The following is a 20,181-nucleotide window of genomic DNA, read 5'->3' as shown; positions in this document are numbered from 1 at the left end:
ATGGGTTACAAATTGCTCTTTTCTGTGGCTTAAAGTAGAGTAAGCCAAGCAACCCACTATCTGTGACTATTCTTGTGTGGTGCAAGCCTCTGTCCCCCCATTGACACTAGGCAGTACCAAGAGTAAAACCTGCAGTGTTGGTTTGTGGGTTGCCCCATGTGGATTCCACCTTTCACCAAAAGAGCTTCTACTTCAATGACCAAGGTTTGAGGTTCGGTCTGATTGCGCAGAAGTTGTGTTTGAGCCATCTTGTCTGTGAATTTCAACTGCAATGTCCTTGTCCATTGAAGCCTTAGACCATGTGAACAGTGTGTGCCATAGTGTATGTGGCCAACAGGTCCAATAAGCGTGTAGCACAAGCACACTAACTCCAAGGGACAAGACCTTTCTTGAAAATCTCAGTAATGCATCTGCACTATTTATTTGGGAACAAGGCCTTTTCAGACAGGCCAGAGAGAGAAGGTGGGCCCACAAACTAACTGGGCCAGTGGAAGGGAGCTTTATAATGCACCTATGTACTGCACCAGCCACATTCATTAACTGTGCAAAACTGAGCGAGTAGGATGAAACATTAAAAACATGTTTGATGGAACCTGCTTTCTCAGAATGCATGGAGGTGCAGGTACCATATAATAATGAAACCACCACGATACTGGGCCCTGAACACTTGTATAAGATGATGTCCTATTTAATGGTAATTCAAATCACTGTATTAAAAATTTGTGTTCAGATTTCATCTCAGAAATGGTTTAGATTTTTATTTTATGTGTAAATTTGAGGCTTCAAATGTACTTAGGATTGCTCAATGAATATGGTAAATGGACTGGTAAATGGACTGCATTTAATGCGCATTTTATCAAAGCGCTTACAATTGGTGCCCTCATGCACCAGATCAGATTAGTTAGGGGTTAGGCTGTCTTGACTCAAGACACTTACAACTGCTGGGCGGGGATGTTTTGTCAGTATGTCAACCTGATTTGCCAGACAATCGGTCTTACCTCCTGAGCTATGTCGCCCCATATCAAGAATATCAAGCAAAATGTGAAAAAAATGTCTCAGTTGTGACAGCTTCGGTACTAATATTTAGTTTGTGAAAGCTGCTGCTGGCGTGGGTAAAACTAGCCCAGTATCAGATTGTTTTGGGGGCAGGTTCTTGCTGGGCTTGACCAAATAAAAAAATACATTAAAAAAACATGTCTGGGCCAGTGAGCCTGGATTGTTTCCTGTCTATGTATGTACAACCTGAACCCTTTTCCACGTTTGCCTTCCCTTTGCAGACGGACAGCATTGAGCAGGCAGCTGAGGATCCTGGTCAGGAGGAGGTTTTGCAGCAGTGTATGGCTAACCAGGGCTGGCTGGAGACGCTGTTCAACTCCTTCATTGAACTACTCGCCCTCAGTTCAAAAGCCTGAGAGCTAGAGGAGGGAATAAAAGTGAGAGGAAGAAAATGAACTTGTGGTACAGAGAATTGGGAGAGTGATGAAAAGTACAAAGTGTGGTTAGCTCTCAGGGTCCAGGATGGGCAACTCCATTCCACAGGGGGCCAGTGGGAATGGGCTAAAAACACGGATGCCTTTCAGTCACCCGCTGGTGAAAGCTCTGTCAGGGAGAACAGCTGACCGTGTGACTTCCCCTCTGTGAGGATTCGCTGAAGGATGTGAGGGAATGGCGTTGTTCAGGCACAGTATTACAAGACTGAGCCAGATGTCAGATCAGGCTACACGGACTGAGAGGGAACTCGTTGAACAAATTTGACTTGGGCAGTGATAGGAGAGTCTGTTACGATTTGATTTTATTTAATTTTTTTTTTTTTTTTTTGTGCTAAAATTATAACAGTATCCACTTTTGAAGAGTATTAGAGACCATAGAAACCAGAGTAAAAGGTGACTGCCACTGAAGTGTGAGAGAGATGGAGAGTGTGTTGGTGAAACAGACTTGGACCTGGTAAAGCTGAAAGAAAAGAGAGGTGTTTATGCAGTTGAGTGCTACAGGCAGTGTCGGTGAGCTGTGCGATCTACATATATATATATATATATATATAATTATTATTTATACAAAAACATTTTTAACAAGTACCCGCACAAGCTGGGATAGTTTGTTATTGCTATTTTAAATAACATTTTGTTGGGGATAAATGAAACTGCCTACCCACACTCCTTTGTTCTCTTTCCGTTTCACCATATGTGAAAGAAAGGAGGAAGGGATGAGAAGAAATATGTTGTCCTTTTTCTCTGTTTAAAAAGAGAGGAAGGAATGTATTTAAAACTAAACAAAAGTAGTATTTCTGTTCTTTCAAAACAATTGAAGGGTAGAGAAAAGAAAAAATCTAAGACATTCATTTTCTAAAAGGAAGGAGGATTATAGAGATGTAATAAAGGAAGACGTGTTAACAGTTTTTTCGTTTTTATCTGTTTGTTGTTTATTCTAATTATTCTAATTATTATTTTTGGAGGTATCTATTTGCTTTATTTCCTGGCAAAATGTTTTCTGTGTAAATATTCTACAGTTCTTGACTCTCAAATTCTCCGTTGTTCTGTAAATTAACTACCTGTATTTGACAAAACAAATAAAACATTAAAGTAATGAAAATGATGGAAAAACATAAACTTTGTAGGTCTTCTCTTTAACCTTCACCTCGATCACAGCGACCTTAAAACCTGTGTCTTCCACGAAGTCGCGACCATTATTTTTAATTAATCGCCAATTCAGATGGCAGACGTGGAGCGACAATACTGGATTGGATCGCTAGTCGGTACCAATGTACTGTAGCCTAGCTATTCTCCGACAAGTCTAAAGAGGGCGGTGTCTGGGACAGCAGTTATGACGAAGGAACTCGAAAACGAAACTGAGAGAACGGATTTACAGAGAAGCACAACCTAACCGCCAGGTAGGTGGTTTGAAACATTTAATTCATTTGAGAGGACAAGAGTGGCAGTATAACTAACGTATGCTGACAGGGTCATTTTATGCACATTTCGCACGATTAAATCGAGACTGTCAAGTGAACTTCATATCGCACGGTGTCGTATTGTCTTCCCGGTAAGTAGCCTATCTTACTTGTTTATTACCTTATTACCTATAACATCGTCTAGGTACTAATTTTGGTAAGGTGCTGTCGAAGCGCTGTAGATGGTCAGTTTTAACTTTTATTGCAACCAACGTGACACTTTCCAGTTGTCTTCAGGCAACAACAAAACAAATGTGCATAATTTTTTTATTCTTCAGTCATTTCAATGTACTTTAAACGTATTTCACCTAATTTCCCGATAAAATTCACCCGAACCGTCTGGGCGTGTAATGAGAACTCAGTTAGCTAGATGACAGACCGTGCCCTTACCATAGCTACCCATGATATGCGCTCTTTTGGGAGACTGATTTCAAAGTTAGCTACTAGTAGGCTAGTATATCAAGTATCGGTAGATACTAAGTAAGGACGTGACTTATATCAATGATAATTTTGATATCTAGCTAGCAGTAGATAAAGGCACACTTAACGTCCTATAAAAGCAAACTGCAAGCTAACTATCGATAACATTGCCTTATGAGCAAACCTCTAGTGCTAACGTAGCTAGCTAGCTAAATGAATATAACCAGAAATAATCTAAAGGCACTCATTTACGTGAACTTAAGTGAACCTAACGTTAGTCAAATATTTGCATTGTCTGAACAGCAGGACGGTGTGTCCTGTCAGATTTCTTTACGGGGCGTGGAAATGGGAGTGGTTACTGTATTAATGACGTAGCAAAATGACAACTTTCTCAACCGGATGAAAATAGGACGATGAATTTAAAACGCATATTTCTCCAAGAATACAGAACGGACATATTTAATACTTTGCTCATTGTGTTTCTTCAATGCCTCTTGTGCAAATAGCACATAAAACCGAGAAAGTGTGAAAATCACCATGGTACTCCTTTAAGACTGACTTGCATCTGCGCGTTTTTTACGGTCGTGGCCAAAGTGTCCGTTGACCGGTCGTTTTGGCATGTCGACCGAAATGTTTGAAGTTGGCTACAGTCTCATGAGCGTAACGGCATTAAAGTAGTATTTCCAGTGTTACTTCATGAATTAGGATGGTCTGATTAATGCTTGGCTAAACTAAAATTGCTATCTACTAGTTGTGCATAATTGGCCACTTTTGTTAGAATTCCTTAATGCCTGCCTTTGTCATGCGGTCTAAGTTATGAAAACACTATTGCCTCATGAATATCAAACTACATGTATAAAAAACCTGAACGTGCAATGTTGAAGAAGATTGTTTTAAATGACGACTTTCTATAGGCTACTTAGGTATATTTTACCGGGACAAATTTTCCCCTTGTTTCTCAGTCTTAAACCGCTTTAGAGGTACCCCGATAGCACAGACACATCTGCCCGACATCTGCCCGGCATCAAAACGTCGGGTTCTCCCCCGCGATGGTCGGGAGTGAATCGGCTCTTGTCATAACCAATGAACTGTGGTCGTAACGCGTTAGATAGCCTACATGATCAAGTTTTTTTTTTTTTTTGAAAACCAAAAAATAAGACCTTGATTGTGCCCTGAATGTCTCCCATTAACCACTTTGAGCATGCTCATTTAATTTTTAAGTTATGGAGCATATAAGAACCATTAACTGCTTTTGGCGTGTGTGGATTGCTATATTTTTTAAGATCCAAATATTTGAACACTGAATATTTTATGTTTTGCTTATTCTGTTTGATATTTTTAATCTCATTCACCTATGTAGAATCTAATATTAAAGGGAATTATTTTTTGCTAAATTAACCCATCTCTCCACTTTTCCATATTAATGACCAGCGTGTACATGTTCCAACACATATTGTAACTTTGTCTACAGAAATGGCGGCATCAAAGCCTCTCCTCATCCCTTGGTTGATCGAACAGATTGACAGTGGGCGATACCCTGGGGTGAACTGGGCCAATCAGGAGCGCACGGAATTCTGTATCCCGTGGAAACATGGTTTGAGACAGGACTCTTCTGATGATGATGTTCGAATTTTTAAGGTAATGTTACTCTCTGAACTCTGTACTCCATCTGTCTTCCAATGTTTGTCCCTTCACATTTTAATCAAATGTCCATTCAGTCTGAGTACTTGATGACAGCTGTATGAGAGCCATCTTGTCAACCGCTTCAATCTCCAGCTGGCCAGTATTAAGTGTTCATCTGTGCCCTGCTTTCTGATTTTCACAGGCATGGGCAGAGATAAGTGGTGCGACCCATACTGATGCCTCAGTGTGGAAACGCAACTTCCGCAGCGCTCTCCGTGCCAAAGGCTGTGAAAGGATCACAGACAAGAGTAATGATGCTGCTTACCCCCACAAAGTGTTCCGGCTGCCCCAGAGAGAGCAACGCAGGAGTAAGGAGCCATCAAAGGCAGCTGTGGAACAGACACAATGAGAAACGTGTAGCTGATAGGAATTAAAACTCACTCCACAATGTCATTTATACTGTCAGAAACTGGAGCCCACTGTGCACACTGACAGTTGCTTGTCTCATGTTTAGGATACCAGGAACCTGTTGTAAACCCAACTCCAGGTCCGCCACTGGCAGTAAGTACATTTGGTGCTATTTGTGTGTGTTAATTCAAAGCATGTTTCAGTCAATTGTCTGCTTATTGATGCAGTGTATAACTGTTTGTTGAACTCAGTCAATGTCTCACTGTTTCAGAGTCCAATGCCAACTGTTGAGAATCTTGCAGAAGACACACCTATCCAAGGCATAGGTGATGCATTTTATGAAATTATTTCTATTTTCTGCCCAAAGAACCATTAAAAGTAATGTATATCTTATTTATACATTTTTTTATTTTATTTATTCCTTTTTTTCTTTTTCCTAATTGTCCCCTTTCATCCCATCTCTTCAAAGTATATGCTGTGCCTGAATATTCCTACTCACCAGATGGACTATCCCCTGCAGTGGATAAAGATGTGCTTGAGCAGTCTTTGATGGGATTGAATATTTATGAACCTCAACAAGGTATGTCTGTGGTAGAGATTTCAGGAAAAAGGTCATTTATAAAGTCATTTAATTGGGTAAATAAGAAAAGATTGCTTTTTTAAGGGGGTGCAGCATTAAGAGCTTAAGTATGTTTAAAAAAATACTAAGAATGTAACTGACATAAGTATTGCACTGCTTTTCAGTACAACTATACTTCACTTTATAAGGTGTTGGGCGATCATGTGGAATAAGAGTCTACCAGCATCTGGAATTCTGCAGGAAGAATATTACATATTTGCATTGCAGTGTATTCATTTAACATAGAGACAGGTGACAAATTAAGGGAAAAACCTGAATAAATGAGTAGAGAAACATAAGGAATGCAAATGCTTCCATACAGGTGTACTGCATGATACAATTAAGCAATTAACATCATATCTTGCTCTGTGGCCTGTATAAAAATGCTGAGCAGGCCTAGTTGACCTTGATTTTATATGAAGATGGCAAGAGGAAAATACCTAAGCGAATTTGAAAGAGAGTTCATTATTTGGGCAAGGGTGGCTGGGGCTTCAGCCACAAAGACTGCTCAACTGGGTGGTGCTTCAATTCAGTGATTAAAGTGACATCTGTATTTAGATCTATGGGAAAGAGATCACTAAATAGGGTCTGAAATTGTGGTCGAATGCTCCCATTAGATGACCGTGATGCTCGTTCATTAGTGCAATATGTAAGGAAAACCAGAAGGGCAACTCTTCCTCAGGTGCCTGAGAATGTCAATGCAGGATGTGATCAGACTGTGTCAGCAAGAACAGTCCGTCAACTGCATCCAGAGGGATGTAATAGTAGAGTTGTAGTGCATAAACCCCTCATTACAAAGACAAATCCACATTTCACAGTTCAGTGGTCAAAAGCATGGGCACTGATCTACAGGGATGTGGAAAAAAGTTATATGGTCATATGAGTCATCCTTCACCATATTCTCTACAAGTGGGCGAGTGCACGTGTGGCATACACTAAGAGAATGGTAGAGGCCTGAAAGATTGATCCCTACAATGAGGGGGTCCAGTGGCTTTGTTATGTTGTGGGGAGAATTTTGCTAGCATAGTTTGGGTCCACTTATCCCCTTAGAGGGAAGGGTCACTGCAAATCAATACAAAGTTATTCTGAGTTATCACTGAATGGTTTCATGAGTACAAAAATTATGTGAATCATATGCTATGGCCTACACAGTCACCAAATGTCAACCCAGTTGAACACCTATGGGAGATGAACCGACGTGTCAGACAGCGCTCTCTACCACCATAATCAAAACACCAAATGAGGGAATATGTTCTTGTGTTTCATTCCAGTGGAGTTCCAGAGACTTGTAGAATCCATGCCAAGGTGCATTGAAGCTGTTCTGGTGACTCTTGGTGGCCCACACCTTACTAAGACCCTAATGTTGTTTTTCTAATTGTCACCGTCTGTAGTGCATTCACCTTATTTACATGAGCAATAGTGGACACCTGACTAAAATAGTCATAACAAATTGGACAAACTATTGAAGTTTTACTCTTTTTTTTGTAGTAATAATGCAGCCTGCAGAAGTGGTGTCAGCTGTCGTGATTCCAGAACAGGAACATTCTAGCACCGAAGCAATGGCCACAGACCACGGCAGATTGGAGCAGCTTACGTACACAATGAGTACAACCATGGTGAACGACACTCTGAGTAAGAACAGAACACTGGGTCAAGCATTGACGATGAGTACAATGGATCGAAATATACATTTTTATTCATTTTATTTTTTTATTCTTAGAGAGACAGTACACTTTTTAGTGAAAGCCCTTTGGCTGCTCTGACATGCCCTTTGGCTGCTCTTGCTCAATTGCTTGTGTCTGACACACACTTCCTGTTTTTTGTGGGGAGAGTGGAAGTAGTCTGGTGGAGTTTGGAAAAGTTTGTTACAAGATTGTATTGTGCTTTCAAGTGTGTATTTGATATTAGTTTGGATTTTTAAAACCCATATCATAAGTAAGGTAAGATGGTTTTGCTCCTAAGGTGAGAGGGAGATAGTTGGGTGACAGTAGAGCAAGCTGAAAGGGGCGTGTACACCACACAGGGGCAACATCTCCAGAGGTTGGGGTGTCCAACCGATTCCAGCACATGCAGGAATTGGACCTGGCCCTTGACCCTGAGAGTGGAAGCACAGATGAGCCACTCTGCAACCAGATGGCCGCATCCTCCCAGAAATGGAAGCTGGTGATAATGGGGGACTCAATTATTAGGGGGCAGACATCATAGTCTGTTTGCACAAAAAGGAATCCCATATGGTGTGCTGCCTGCGTGGTGCCCAGGTAGGAGATCTCCTGCAGTGTAAGGACAAGCAAGTGGCCAGAGTGGGGACAGAAAAAAAAACTGCGTAAGATGTATAAAAATGACAACAGAGTAATAAGGCTGCATGTTTGTAATATGCAAGCTAAGGTTAAAAAAGAACTATGGGAAGCTAAGAGGCTTTTTGAAAGGCAAATTACCCACAATGCAAAAAGTAATCCTAAATGTTTGTTTCAATACTGTAGTAGGAAAAGGAAAGTGAAGGAGTATGTAAGGATGTTATAAAGAAGGAGAATTGCTTCGTAAGAATAATCATATTTCTGATGCCTTAAGTAGCTACTTTCTTGAGGGTTTTACTAGAGAGGAGGCATATTCAGTCCTCAAAATGTCTTAGCAGGTATTGATATAAAGGATAAAGAAGTACTGGATAAATTACATAATCTAAAGACAAATAAGGCAGGAGACCCTAATGACATATACCCAAGGGTACCCAAGGAGTTAGGTGAGATCATCTTTAAACCACTGGCAGGTATGTTTCTACGGTCTTTAGATAGTGGTCTCCAACCTTAAGGTCCTGCAGAGCTACAGGGTCTGCTGGTTTTTGTTTTCATCTTAAAATCAGCACCCAATTGAGACCCAAGACACCAGGTGAGTTGAGCTAACTGTGTAATCAACTGCTCTAATTGATTCAGGAAGTGCAGAGTCACTATGAAAACCAGCAGACCCTGTAGCTCTCCAGGACCAGGGTTTGAGACCACTGCTTTAGATAATACCAATATATGAGAAAGCGGACCATACTGATCCAGGAAACTAAAAGCCTGTCCGTTAAGGGATAGCCAGCATGGTTTTCGCTAAGGAAGGTCAAGGAAGCCAAGTATATTGACTATAACCAACCTTATGACAAGGTGCCACATGGGAAACGTATTAGCAATATGAAGACAGTAGGAGGTACAGGACGTATTTCAGAGTGGGTTCGGAACTGGCTACAAGGTAGAACACAAAGAGTAGTAGGAACGATCCATATCTGAGATGGGTACTATGGGAAGTGGAGTCCCACAATGATCAGAGCAGGGACCCCTGTTTTTCCTCATTTATATCAATGACCTTGACTGGAACATTGATTTTACATAAGTTAAATTTGCAGATGATATAAAACTGGGAGGTCCAGCTAATAGCTAAAATTATCCAAGAAGATTTAAACAAAATCCAGAAGTCGGTGGAAACCTGGCAAATGAAATTCAGTATAGCTAAATGTTACGTTTTGCATGTGGGAACTAAAAACATAAGGCAGGATTACTCAATGGAAGGAATAAAATTGTAATGTGGTCAGTTTTAACAAACTGAATGGTAATAATTGGAGTAATGTGTGATCAAAACCTTTCATGTTCTAGGCACTGTGCTGTAGCAGTAAAAAAGGCCAACAGGATGCTGGGATATATAGCAAAAAGTTTTGAGTAAATTCAAGGAAGTTATACTTATCTATTTGTTAGACCACACTTGGAGTATTGGTGCAGTTCTGGGGACTGTACTACAAGAAAGATGTAGCGGCTCTGGAAAAGGTTCAAAGAAGGGCAACCAAATTGATTCCTAGTATGAAAGATAAAAGCTATGAGGAAAGACTTAAGATGCTTAAGCTCTTCAAGGATAGTAAAAGGAGACTTATGGGTGATGTAATTGAGGCCTTTAAATTAATAAAGGAGATTAACAAAGTGAATTACAAGAGATTCTCTGGGTTGAGTTCTGTGATGCCTCTTTTCCACCAACGTGAACCTAGTTCTGGTTCTGGGCTGGTGCTAGTGCCAGTTCGCAGCTGGTTCAACTTGCAAACCTTCTAAGAACCAGTTTGCTTTTCCATGGGCTAGAGAGCCACGTCATTACGTCACTGTATACGTCTCCGCTTTCCCGGCAACATCGTTACCTATTAAGATGTATGTCCTGTAAAAATACAGATAATAAACTGTCTACATGTAAAAAAAAACAACTTCATACATATACATTTAGTTATATTATTATTACAGCCTTATTTACTATATCAACTTTAAGACAAGCAACACGCTCGGAATTCTCTTATCACGACCCATTAAATCCAATGGTGCAGACGTTGCTTCATAATTTCAAACTGCTTTCCTAACGGCTATTTTGCATCCTGCGACTTGGGTTACAACAGTGAATATGTACGGATTCCTAGACGTGCTGATAGCGACCACCCTTTCTCATATTAACCTCAAATACGCAAGACAGGACAGGTAAACAGTATGCTAGCAAATTTATGTCAAGTTCCATTCATTTATTTGGAGTGGTCGATACACGTCCCCTGAGCAACCAAAATCTAGCACTGTGCCACCTCTGACTTATTTGCCGGCACAGAAAAAAATCGCGAAAGTACTGAAAAAATAACCACTGGAGGATAACAAGGACATTTTTTCCTACATAACTAGGTACAAGTTGTTACCGATATTTTGCCTATTTCATATATAGTTGCAAATAAGTCTACGTTTTCCTGTCTGTCGAACGAAGGTGGTCAATAATAGGTGCTCTCACTCTACCTGGCGGTCACAAAGTTTTTGTTGGTCTTGGTTGGTCACAATAATCCCGCCTCCAGCCCCTGATGTAAGCGGTTCTTGGTTCTAGACCAGCCAAGTGTTGGTGCCGCTTTGGAACCAGTTTTCCTGGCCGAGAGCTGGTTCTTTTGCTGTCGAAAATCTAGAACTGGTACGCGATTAGGCACCGGCGCCAAACTGGCCCTCAAAATGCCTTGGTGGAAAAGGGGTATGAGTTGAACGAGGGACGTAAATGGAAGTTAGCAAAAGTCCGCACAGACATTAGGAAGCATTTTTTTCACACCGAGAGTAGTCGATGTGTGGAATAACCTGCCAGGTCATGTTGCAGAGGCAGAAACTCTGGGGGTTTTCAAGACCAGGCTTGATACAGTGTTACAGTAGATACGCCTGTATGCAATCAGAGTACTAGGTACAATTTAGTTAGGAAATTGGTGAGCATTGTTGGGCTGAACGGCCTGTTCTCATCTGTATGTTATGTTATGTTAATCAACTGTGCCAATGTTAGACAAATTGCTAATTTTGAACTGTTGTCCCTGGTCATGATATTAGTAGAGCCTGGGAGGGTTTGGCTGACCAGTCGATTGATTGAAAGGGGATACAGATAGCAGTGAGGAGGAAGGGGAGCACCTGAATATGGTGCACTTAGCGAAAGCAGCAGTCTCGTCTGATTGTTGCAGCAGAGTCTCTCTCTATCCTCTCTATCCCCTTCCACAGCTTGCTTCTGTTCTCCCTGTCCCAGGTACCCAGTTTAAGGTGTCAGCATACTACAGAGGAGTGAAGGTTTTGGAACAGCTGGTGGAGAATAATGCAGGGTTCAAAGTATTGTTCAGGTAAATAAATAATTTTATGGACTAGGCAAGAGTGGCATGAAAAGGAATGGCTAAAATTCTACATTTTATCTAGAGAATGTCTTTTTATACTCTTTGATGGTTCATTATATAACAATCTAAACAATCTCAATTAGCCAATTACATTATTTGTCTTGATAAATTGCATTATTTGTCTTGATAAATTAAACTGATAAATTATTATTGTTGAAAACTGGTAAGAAATGCATTTTTGCCTTTCTGCTTGTGTATCACCACTAAAACATTGCAAACATTCTATAGTGAGTTGTTTTTTTGTTTTTTTTAATCTTATAGTGCTTGGTTATACTTAAATGACGTAATGAATATTGTGTATTTTATGTATTTCACATTGTGTTTAACGTAAGTGCCAGATTGGCAAATTTTTATGCAAACGGGTGCAATATAGGACATGTTTGTTTCACAAGCAGTTTTAAAAACATGAGGTTTTTAAGACTACCTGAAATGTGGAAGTAAATTTGTATGGTGTGTTTAAGAACCAAGCAGTGTCTAAAGTTGTCAGTCACCGTGGCAGCCATGATACTTACAAGAGGAAGATGGCACAAACATGTTAAGCATGCGAGAGTGGGAAAATTACTCAGCATTATAGGCCTGGCCTTGCAAGAACTTTCGCCTGATGACCAAGATGACATTGACATCAATAATAACCATTTTACTTTAATAAAAGTCATTCATTTGAAATGTCATTGTTGTTAGAAGACATATTGAATAAGTCCATTGTCATTCAGTTGCTCTTGTGAATGGTTCAGACATTGAGTCCTTACTGCATATTTTTGTCGTTATTAGCTGTGTACGACTAAAATGAATTTCTTGTAAAGTGACAGGCAATTTTCCAGTTAATGTTATTGAATCTGTGCTTGCTCATGTTAAAATAGATAAGTGCAAACCCAGCCTTTATTAATTTGGAGATAACTTGACACCAGGACAAAAAAAATATATGTTCAGACAGCTAAGATGAGGCACATGCCCAAATGTGAACTAATGTATAGTAGCACACATGATGAAACTTTATTTCACCCCTCCCTGAAAAAATATCAGGCTGATCTGACTGCTACGTGATTGAACTTTTCCAGGCACTACTTCATAGCCAGGGCGTATATTGAAAAATGATCCTAGTCCCAGCCGATCAGAATTCGGTATTCAGCCAAGTTGTTGTATGTAGGTTTTTTGGGCATGCACCATTTGTGCTGCTGCTCAGCCAAGATATATTCTAAAAATAGATTCTTCCCCATGCTAGGAATCGATTTGGGATTGAGCCTGGATTCTGGGTAATCAGTTCCACCATTCCCCCCACTGATGCCACTGATCATGGGCCATGGGCCTCATCCATTCGCAGGAATGAGCATGATGTCTTTACTGGATGAATCACTCAGCAGCCCTGGCTTTGAATTTGGTGGAGTAGTTACGACACCACATGTTCTAGAGCAGGAATAGGAAGCCCTGGTCCCAGAGAGCCACAGAACATGATGATTTTTGTTGTTACTCGGCATTTCAGTGAGAAAATCACATACCTAATTTCTTGGGTCTAAATTAATTGCTGATTTTAAGGTGATACACAAACCAGAATATCCTGCCCTCTAGGGCCTGAGTTGGGGTCCCCTGTTCTGCAGTGTCTAAAATGGAGAGTAACAGTTATAAACCCTATTGTCTTTCTTTGTGTAACAGGCCTGAGAATACGGAGTCTTCGAGTGCATTTGCTAGGTCTGACCCTGGGCTCACACCAATTTACCTACCTGGAACAGACCAGGTCACAATTTATGACAGGACACAGGCCCGGCTCACCCAGCAAATTCTGGACAAGCTGGGTGATGGATTAGAGGTATTGGTTGGTGGGTCATCAGTGTACGGACTGCGAAGAGGTGGCAGCAAAAGCTACTGGAGTCTTTGTAAGTTTCCGAACAGCAACATTCCTCAAGAGGTCAGCAAACAAGAACGACAGATCCTGTACTCTATGAAGGATTTCATCCAAGGTGAGAAGGAAAAGGGGTTGGCAGGTGTTGTTGGTCAGGCAACATCGAGAAGAGGCAGTTTTTTTGTAATTGTTGGTACAGGGCCTTTTTCGCTCATATTGAGCATCTGCGTTAGTTCCGTCGGGGTTTGCTTGTAGCACTAGGTGGCGCTTCTAAGGGCAGCTGCATGAATTTGGGCTCCAAGATTTTATGCTTTTACTGCTCTATTTTTGACATGAACTTTCCTTTATTCCTCGTGCCCTTAAATTGTTTTATAAATAACCTATTTATTCTAGAGATTATGCTCTTAATTTTATACTTTTTGCTTATGGTGTTGATCGCTGTTATGTTTGATGCATTTCAGGATTCACTGTTTAAAAACTGTGTTGTTATGCTGCTGTACCCTGCCTTGACAAACTTTAATAAATGAAACTTGAAACTTGACGATAGAGTGAACAGAGATTAGGTACAGTCAGACGACCGAGATTAGGAAGAGAGGAAAATGGAATTTATGTTTTGTGGCAGAGATGTTTATTGTACAACACTGTCTCACTATGTTCCCTCCTGCTCTCCCTCTCAGTGCTGATGAATTTCATAAGCAGTGGGGGTGAATCCCCCTCTTTTTCCCTCTTCTTTTGCATTGGGGAGAAATGGCCAGACCCGGAACACAAGCCCTGGGAGAAGAAACTCATCATGCTGGAGGTGAGAGTGACCAGCAGAGGCTTCGCACATTACCTGTTCATGTTTCTTTTGCTCATATGTTTCTTCCCCAAAACGAAAAAAAAGACCCCACTAATCAGTTATGTGAAAGTGCTTGAATGTAAGGAGATGTTCTTGAAAGCAGTCCTCTGTTAAAAGGCAATCCTCTTGTGCTATGGTGTTGCTCTCTGTTCACTACTCTTTGCTTCAGCCCCATTTTTGGTCATATTTCATCTTAGGTCATCTTAACTTCTTTGGAGTTGCTGAAGTTGATAGCAGTGGATGGTGGCGCCTCCTCTCTCCAGTCCGTGCAGCTGCAGATCTCTGATAAACCCAGCCTAATGGATGCACTGGAACAGTGGATGGACACGTTAGAGAGTTGATATATTGCTGCTCTATGAAACTATGGGTTGATGTGCGGCTGTGCAATTACAGTTATGGGGCCTCATTTATAAAATGGACTTACGATCAATTTTGATCTTAAGTATGACTTACGCGGAAAACCACGTATAAGTAGTTATTTATAAAACCTTACTTTGACATGGAAATGATCTTATCTCTACGCAAAGTCTAGACTTGACGTAAGTGATTTTCCTGCTGGTTATGTATGGCTATTTTTTTCCCCTTGCAGTTTAAGGTCAGACCACTTCTTTTTCAGATCAGCCACAGTTATGTCTTGCTGCCCCACCTCGTTCACTGCAGCGGCGACACACTCCCAAGCTACCTGTTTGGCTTTGTTTGTCAACCCACTATTTAGTCCACTGAATAATACGTGTTGCCTGTCTTCAATCTCCTCAACCATCGCCGTGATCTCGTCTTCCAAAAAGTTCGCTTTTCTCTTTTGGTCCATGGTTATTCCTGACTAAACCCTCATTTGTGTTAGCATTATATACGGAGTGTAGCACAGTGGGTAAGGAACTGGACTTGTAACCGAAAGGTTGCAGGTTCGATTCCCGGGTAGGACACTGCCGTTGTACCCTTGAGCAAGGTACTTAACCGAAATTGCTTCAGTATGTATCCAGCTGTATAAATGGATACAATGTAAAATGCTATGAATAAACGTTGTTGTTGCTCTGATTGAAGCGTCTGCTAAAATCGCCTGTCATTATTATAAATCATGAAAATATGTAAGGAGAAATTGCTGATTGTAAGGCACGTTCAGGTGGCGTCAATTTTGAGTTAATTTCAGATTTATAGATCACAGGTGGGTAAGTTACAAATGGGCTTCTTAGAACCTGCGTAAGCAAGGTTTTTTACGCTCAGTATCTTTTATGAATCGAACGTAAGCACACCGTCGGAAATGATCTTAAGACTAAGTTCAAGTATAAATCTAAGAACATTTTTATAAATGAGGCCCATGGTCATGTGACAACAAACTCTATTTTATGATATCAACAGAATTTTTGAGAACATTCAATGCTCCTCTGCCTTGGTCACTACTTTACTATGTTTGTACATGAACCCCTTTTATTGACATTATTTGATCTATAAAATATAGATTATCGCCCGAAAAAGTGGTGTCATTGCACCGAGCAGGGGTTTCTTAATTAGGCATGATTATGGGGCATTGACTGATCAATTTTTTACAAGAGAAAAAGTGTGTTTTTATGTTCACCTCAGTGTCTGCTATACATTCATATTTGTTTGATCCGGTACAAAATCACAATAATGTGTCTTAAGGAAAATTGATGTTTACCCTCCCCATAAAACAATTTGGTGTTTACATTTAAAATAATTTATGATCCAATTTCTGTGCATTACCCATAAACAGGATTGGTTAAATACCAATATTTAAGCAGGCTACTTCAGTACCATGAATATTGTGGTGTTTTTCCCTTCACAAGTTGCCTCTTAATTTTTGATGATCTTCAACTACAAGTTCCTATTAGGCAGTGAAAACAACATTCACATTTTTTATTTAGAAAATATATGTCTTGTAGACTGATTCAATAAACATGATTTTATTTTAAAATACAATGTACTGGCTGTCATCTTAATATTTTGATTTAAACCATTTCATTATGTGTTACATCACAATAAAAAATTGTCATATCAAGTACTGAGTTCACAATTAAAAATATAAATCAGTTTCTTTTAATAATGCTTTTCCCCCTTTTCTTCCCAATTTTTATGCACAATCATATTTAAAATTTTTGTCACAACATCCGCTGTCAATTCTTGAATGCATGTGATGTGTTTTCACACTATAGTCAAGAAGTCAGGCTCACACAGACAAGTCAGAGAAAGACACTTCATGTGCAGCTGAGTCATACACCCTCAGTGCTGAACAGGCAGATTTGTGGATGGCCAATCCGCCAGCGGGGTTCGCTGTTGCTCAATGAGATGCTGTCATCCCAGACTGAAGTTATGGCCAGAGACCATGACCCAAATGCTAAAATAAGTGCCCTCATTCCCACAGATAAGATAACAATGCCTGATTTCAGGACACTTATTTGTTAAGTTGATATCATCTCTCCTTAACACTAAAAACCTCACAGACAGCCTGCCCAGAACAAATTGTTACATTAGACTGATGGGATACTAATATAATCATGGTACCCTGTATAAGGAAGGACTACCAGGGGTTGGGTTGGAGCCATCTATCTGTTGTGTGTGACAATCTGATCTGCCTTGGTGACTGATAAGACACTGCTGTGTCTTTGTCTGTTTTCAGCAACATAGTCTTCCCCCTCACCACTAGTGAGAAGTGGTGTTGGGCTAAAAAACTGCTATCAGTTCTCACATTGATATAGTAATGTCTGTACGCAGGATTCCATGTACTGTGCACATGCAGACCATTCCAAGCAGCAGCATTGCCTTTGGAAGAGGCCTTGGTTGTTAAAATGTCCCAGTTCACCAATGGGTCCCATGGGGGCTCCTGGTGTTAGATGGCCTGCGGTTACTCACCAGTTTAGTGCCATACTGCAGTTGTGCTTAACCATCCGCTGATGGGTTCTGTTTTGGAGGCATGCCTGCATATTTACTGAATTCTGGTGACTAGCATATTTGAAAAGCATATTTTGCATGGGTTACAAATTGCTCTTTTCTGTGGCTTAAAGTAGAGTAAGCTAAGCAACCCACTATCTGTGACTATTCTTGTGTGGTGCAAGCCTCTGTCCCCCATTGACACTAGGAAGTCCCGAGAGTAAAACCTGCAGTGTTGGTTTGTGGGTTGCACCATGTGGATGGCACCTTTCACCAAAAGAGCTTCTACTTCAATGACCAAGGTTTGAGGTTTGGCCTGATTCCTCAGAAGTTGTGTTTGATCCCATTTTAAAAAATAGAGGAGAGCTTTTTGTGGAAACTTCAGATCTGTGTTGTATGCATGCCCAAAGATATCTGTAGATATATACAATATATATATATATGTAGTTGAGGTCTGTATAATATATACCCATGTATTGTATCCAAATGGGTGCCTCTCTCTGGACTGAAAGTTTGTTCAACCCATAAGAACATGTGCCCTGCAAATGAGGCACTCATGATATGGTCCCTAAAGTGGGTCTGGGAAGGAACTAGTAGGAGGGCCATCTTATCTGTGAATTTCAACTGCAATGTCCTTGTCCACTGAAGCCTTAGACCATGTGAACAGTGTGAGCCATAGTGTATGTGGCCAGCAGACCCAATAAGTGTGTAGGACATGCACACTAACTCCAAGGGACAAGACCTTTCTTGAAAATCTCAGTAATGCATCTGCACTATTTTTTGTTTGGGAACAAGGCCTTTTCAGACAGGCCTGAGAGAGAGGGCAACTGATATAGCAAAACCACTCATTTCAAAGAGAGAAAGTAGCAGGCGCCAGAGGGAAGATAGAATGCTGTATTAAATGCAATATAATCTTTAGTAGATCACTTCTGTTGCAGAATGGGAGGGGCACTGTACACAGCACCATGCCTGAACAATATCTACAGTACTTCAAAATCAACAGAGCACCGAATAAAACAGGTATGTATGGTAAGACAAACCAACTGTATACATATGTAATTTTATTGTTAAGTGTGCCGTAGCTATATCAATTGGCATTATAATATAGCCTTTATCAGTATATGAAAAACACCATTTGCTGTGTTTGCTTATTCGTGCCCAAGTGATTAGTAAAAATAGATAACGAAACAGTCTTGGGTGGAGCTTTGAGTACAAAGGCAAGACCTGTTTTACTTTTGAAAGTGGCAGATAAACATTTCACTTTAATACTGGGCCCAGTGTAGTTTGTACAGATTAAGTTGCCAACTATTAATTAAATCAGTATTTTTTTAGACCACAGTCTTACTCAATGAATTGCAGCTTGGGTTAAGTTCCTACACTGATGATGCAAGGACATAATTCACACCACCTTCACTGTGTTAGAATTGGTCGTTTGTAGACAATACACAATAATTTATAGCCGTAAATTGGGATGGCAGGTATGCCATCCCGCCAAGTTACGCCTTGGCGGGGGCATGCCCCATACCTATACAGCACCGAGAGTTTGGCACTTTTCAGGGTTCCCCACAGAAATAACCACAACAGACACTCAGCCCTTAAAAACATTAAATTCTGTACATTCTGACCCCATTTCAACAGACTGATTTCATAAACAACTTCACATGTCCACACAATGAAGCCCCAAACTAAGAGGATTTTGCGTTTTCTTCTTCTTCTTCTTTTTCTTCTTTTTCTTCTTCTTCTTCTTCTCATTCTTATTTTTCCTGCCGCCTATCCCACTAACAACATGTCTCCCCATTGGACATTTTACCGACACCAGCCAAATCATCACCTACACGACCCAATCAAAAACACGCATACACACGCAAAATACCCATGCCTTTTTACTCTGAAACATTTCCAGTTTAAATAGCTAGTCTGCCTGTGGCCTAGTGGGCAAGGTCCCATTCTTGGGAACGTGGGGTTATAGGTTCAAGCCCAGCTAGGAACACATTTCTTCAACCTCCTTTTACCCTCCCTAATAATTGTCTACTACTTCTCAATTATTGCTTTTGCACCATATCTACCCACCGTTCACCGAATGTATACACTGCATTATGACGTACCGTCTGCACGTTCAGTTATTAACCAGCTACAATATTGCAGAGCCATATGGATTCAACGGGAGCTCTTCTGTGCTTACTGGCCTGTGTTCTTTAAAACCACGGACAGGTTTGCTAATGATATTTCACGCATTGCACAGCTATGTCATGGTGCTGCACTAACAAAGTCACACACTGGTAAACCTCCGGTTGAAGGATTGAATCCCGCCTCGCCCTCAGGCAGATAATTTCCTCTTTTACACTAACGTTTTCTTACGCTTATATTTGCTTTACCAAAACTCACTCACGGCCACCCATATGCATTTCATGACGGCAAATGTATTCCTTTTATTTAAAAGGTTACACCAGTTCACCACTGTGCCATTTCTACTAACTATATTTCTTCACTTGGCTACCCTACAAAACCTTCTTATCAGCAAACGCCACGTTTCTACATTCAAGTTACCTCGCCCTGTTCTCTATCTAGCCACATACAAACAATTACTACGTATGTACGTTCTGCAACTCCCCATTAAAACATTACATTTAAAATCATGACTCACTCATAATTATAACTACTAGTACTGAATATGACAAAACCGCAACAGTCCAATAGATTTCACACGTTACTCAACCATCCGCCTTAACAATCAATGGTTTCTACAGACTGTTATATATACCATTTGATAAGGAAACTAAGCTCACTCATGGTCACTTTGTTTACTTCGCACTATAGTCTGTTATCATGTCAACCTTCACCTGCATACCCATTCTGCTAAAAACATATTGTTTCAACTACGCAATTTCATAATTTCTCCTAATTTATCTCACAATGTTGTTATTTTCTC

General features: G+C 40.5%; 2 protein-coding genes and 1 long non-coding RNA gene across 15 annotated transcripts in view; 2 read left to right on the top strand and 1 right to left on the bottom strand.

The window, feature by feature from the left end:
- LOC135248001 (interferon regulatory factor 3-like) overlaps positions 1-16,017 on the top strand; it is a 30,917-nt gene extending 14,900 nt beyond the window's left edge. For all 8 annotated transcript variants that reach the window (XM_064322054.1, XM_064322055.1, XM_064322053.1 and 5 more), the window contains one exon: positions 15,490-16,017. The gene's annotated coding sequence lies outside the window, so the exon portion shown is untranslated. The remainder of the gene's footprint in view (positions 1-15,489) is intronic.
- Positions 2,739-15,342, top strand: LOC135248003 (interferon regulatory factor 3-like). Of its 6 annotated transcripts, none has more exons than XM_064322061.1 (11): positions 2,739-2,887; positions 4,839-5,005; positions 5,193-5,358; positions 5,505-5,551; positions 5,670-5,724; positions 5,868-5,978; positions 7,506-7,649; positions 11,553-11,643; positions 13,345-13,649; positions 14,209-14,330; positions 14,567-15,341. In XM_064322061.1, exons 2-11 carry the CDS (start codon positions 4,841-4,843, stop codon positions 14,708-14,710), a joined length of 1,350 nt encoding a protein of 449 aa, XP_064178131.1. In that variant the 5' UTR covers positions 2,739-2,887; positions 4,839-4,840; the 3' UTR covers positions 14,711-15,341. The 6 variants fall into 6 exon arrangements, with proteins under 6 accessions (XP_064178131.1, XP_064178133.1, XP_064178132.1 ...); XM_064322063.1 differs by lacking the exon at positions 2,739-2,887 and adding an exon at positions 2,894-3,039 and having other exon boundaries at positions 5,919-5,978; positions 14,567-15,340; XM_064322062.1 differs by lacking the exon at positions 2,739-2,887 and adding an exon at positions 2,894-3,039 and having other exon boundaries at positions 5,901-5,978; positions 14,567-15,340.
- LOC135248006 (uncharacterized) lies at positions 14,863-15,715 on the bottom strand. Its single transcript, XR_010328350.1, has 2 exons — positions 15,585-15,715; positions 14,863-15,015 (listed from the first exon to the last, which is right to left on the bottom strand). It is a non-coding gene; the product is annotated as an uncharacterized LOC135248006 (long non-coding RNA).
- Positions 16,018-20,181: the final 4,164 nt, after the last annotated feature.

The sequence above is a fragment of the Anguilla rostrata genome, chromosome 2 (assembly GCF_018555375.3).
Source record: "Anguilla rostrata isolate EN2019 chromosome 2, ASM1855537v3, whole genome shotgun sequence".
NCBI classification, from domain to species: Eukaryota; Metazoa; Chordata; class Actinopteri; order Anguilliformes; family Anguillidae; genus Anguilla; species Anguilla rostrata.
This window is presented reverse-complemented; position numbering and strand designations above follow the sequence as displayed.

Excerpts from the sequence above, each read along its gene's own strand:
- LOC135248003 (XM_064322061.1), top strand. The coding sequence starts at position 4,841 with ATGGCGGCATCAAAGCCTCTCCTCATCCCTTGGTTGATCGAACAGATT. Across the intron at positions 7,650-11,552 it reads CATGGTGAACGACACTCTGA|GTACCCAGTTTAAGGTGTCA; the intron begins GTAAGAACAGAA and ends TCCCTGTCCCAG. Across the intron at positions 13,650-14,208 it reads TATGAAGGATTTCATCCAAG|TGCTGATGAATTTCATAAGC; the intron begins GTGAGAAGGAAA and ends TCTCCCTCTCAG.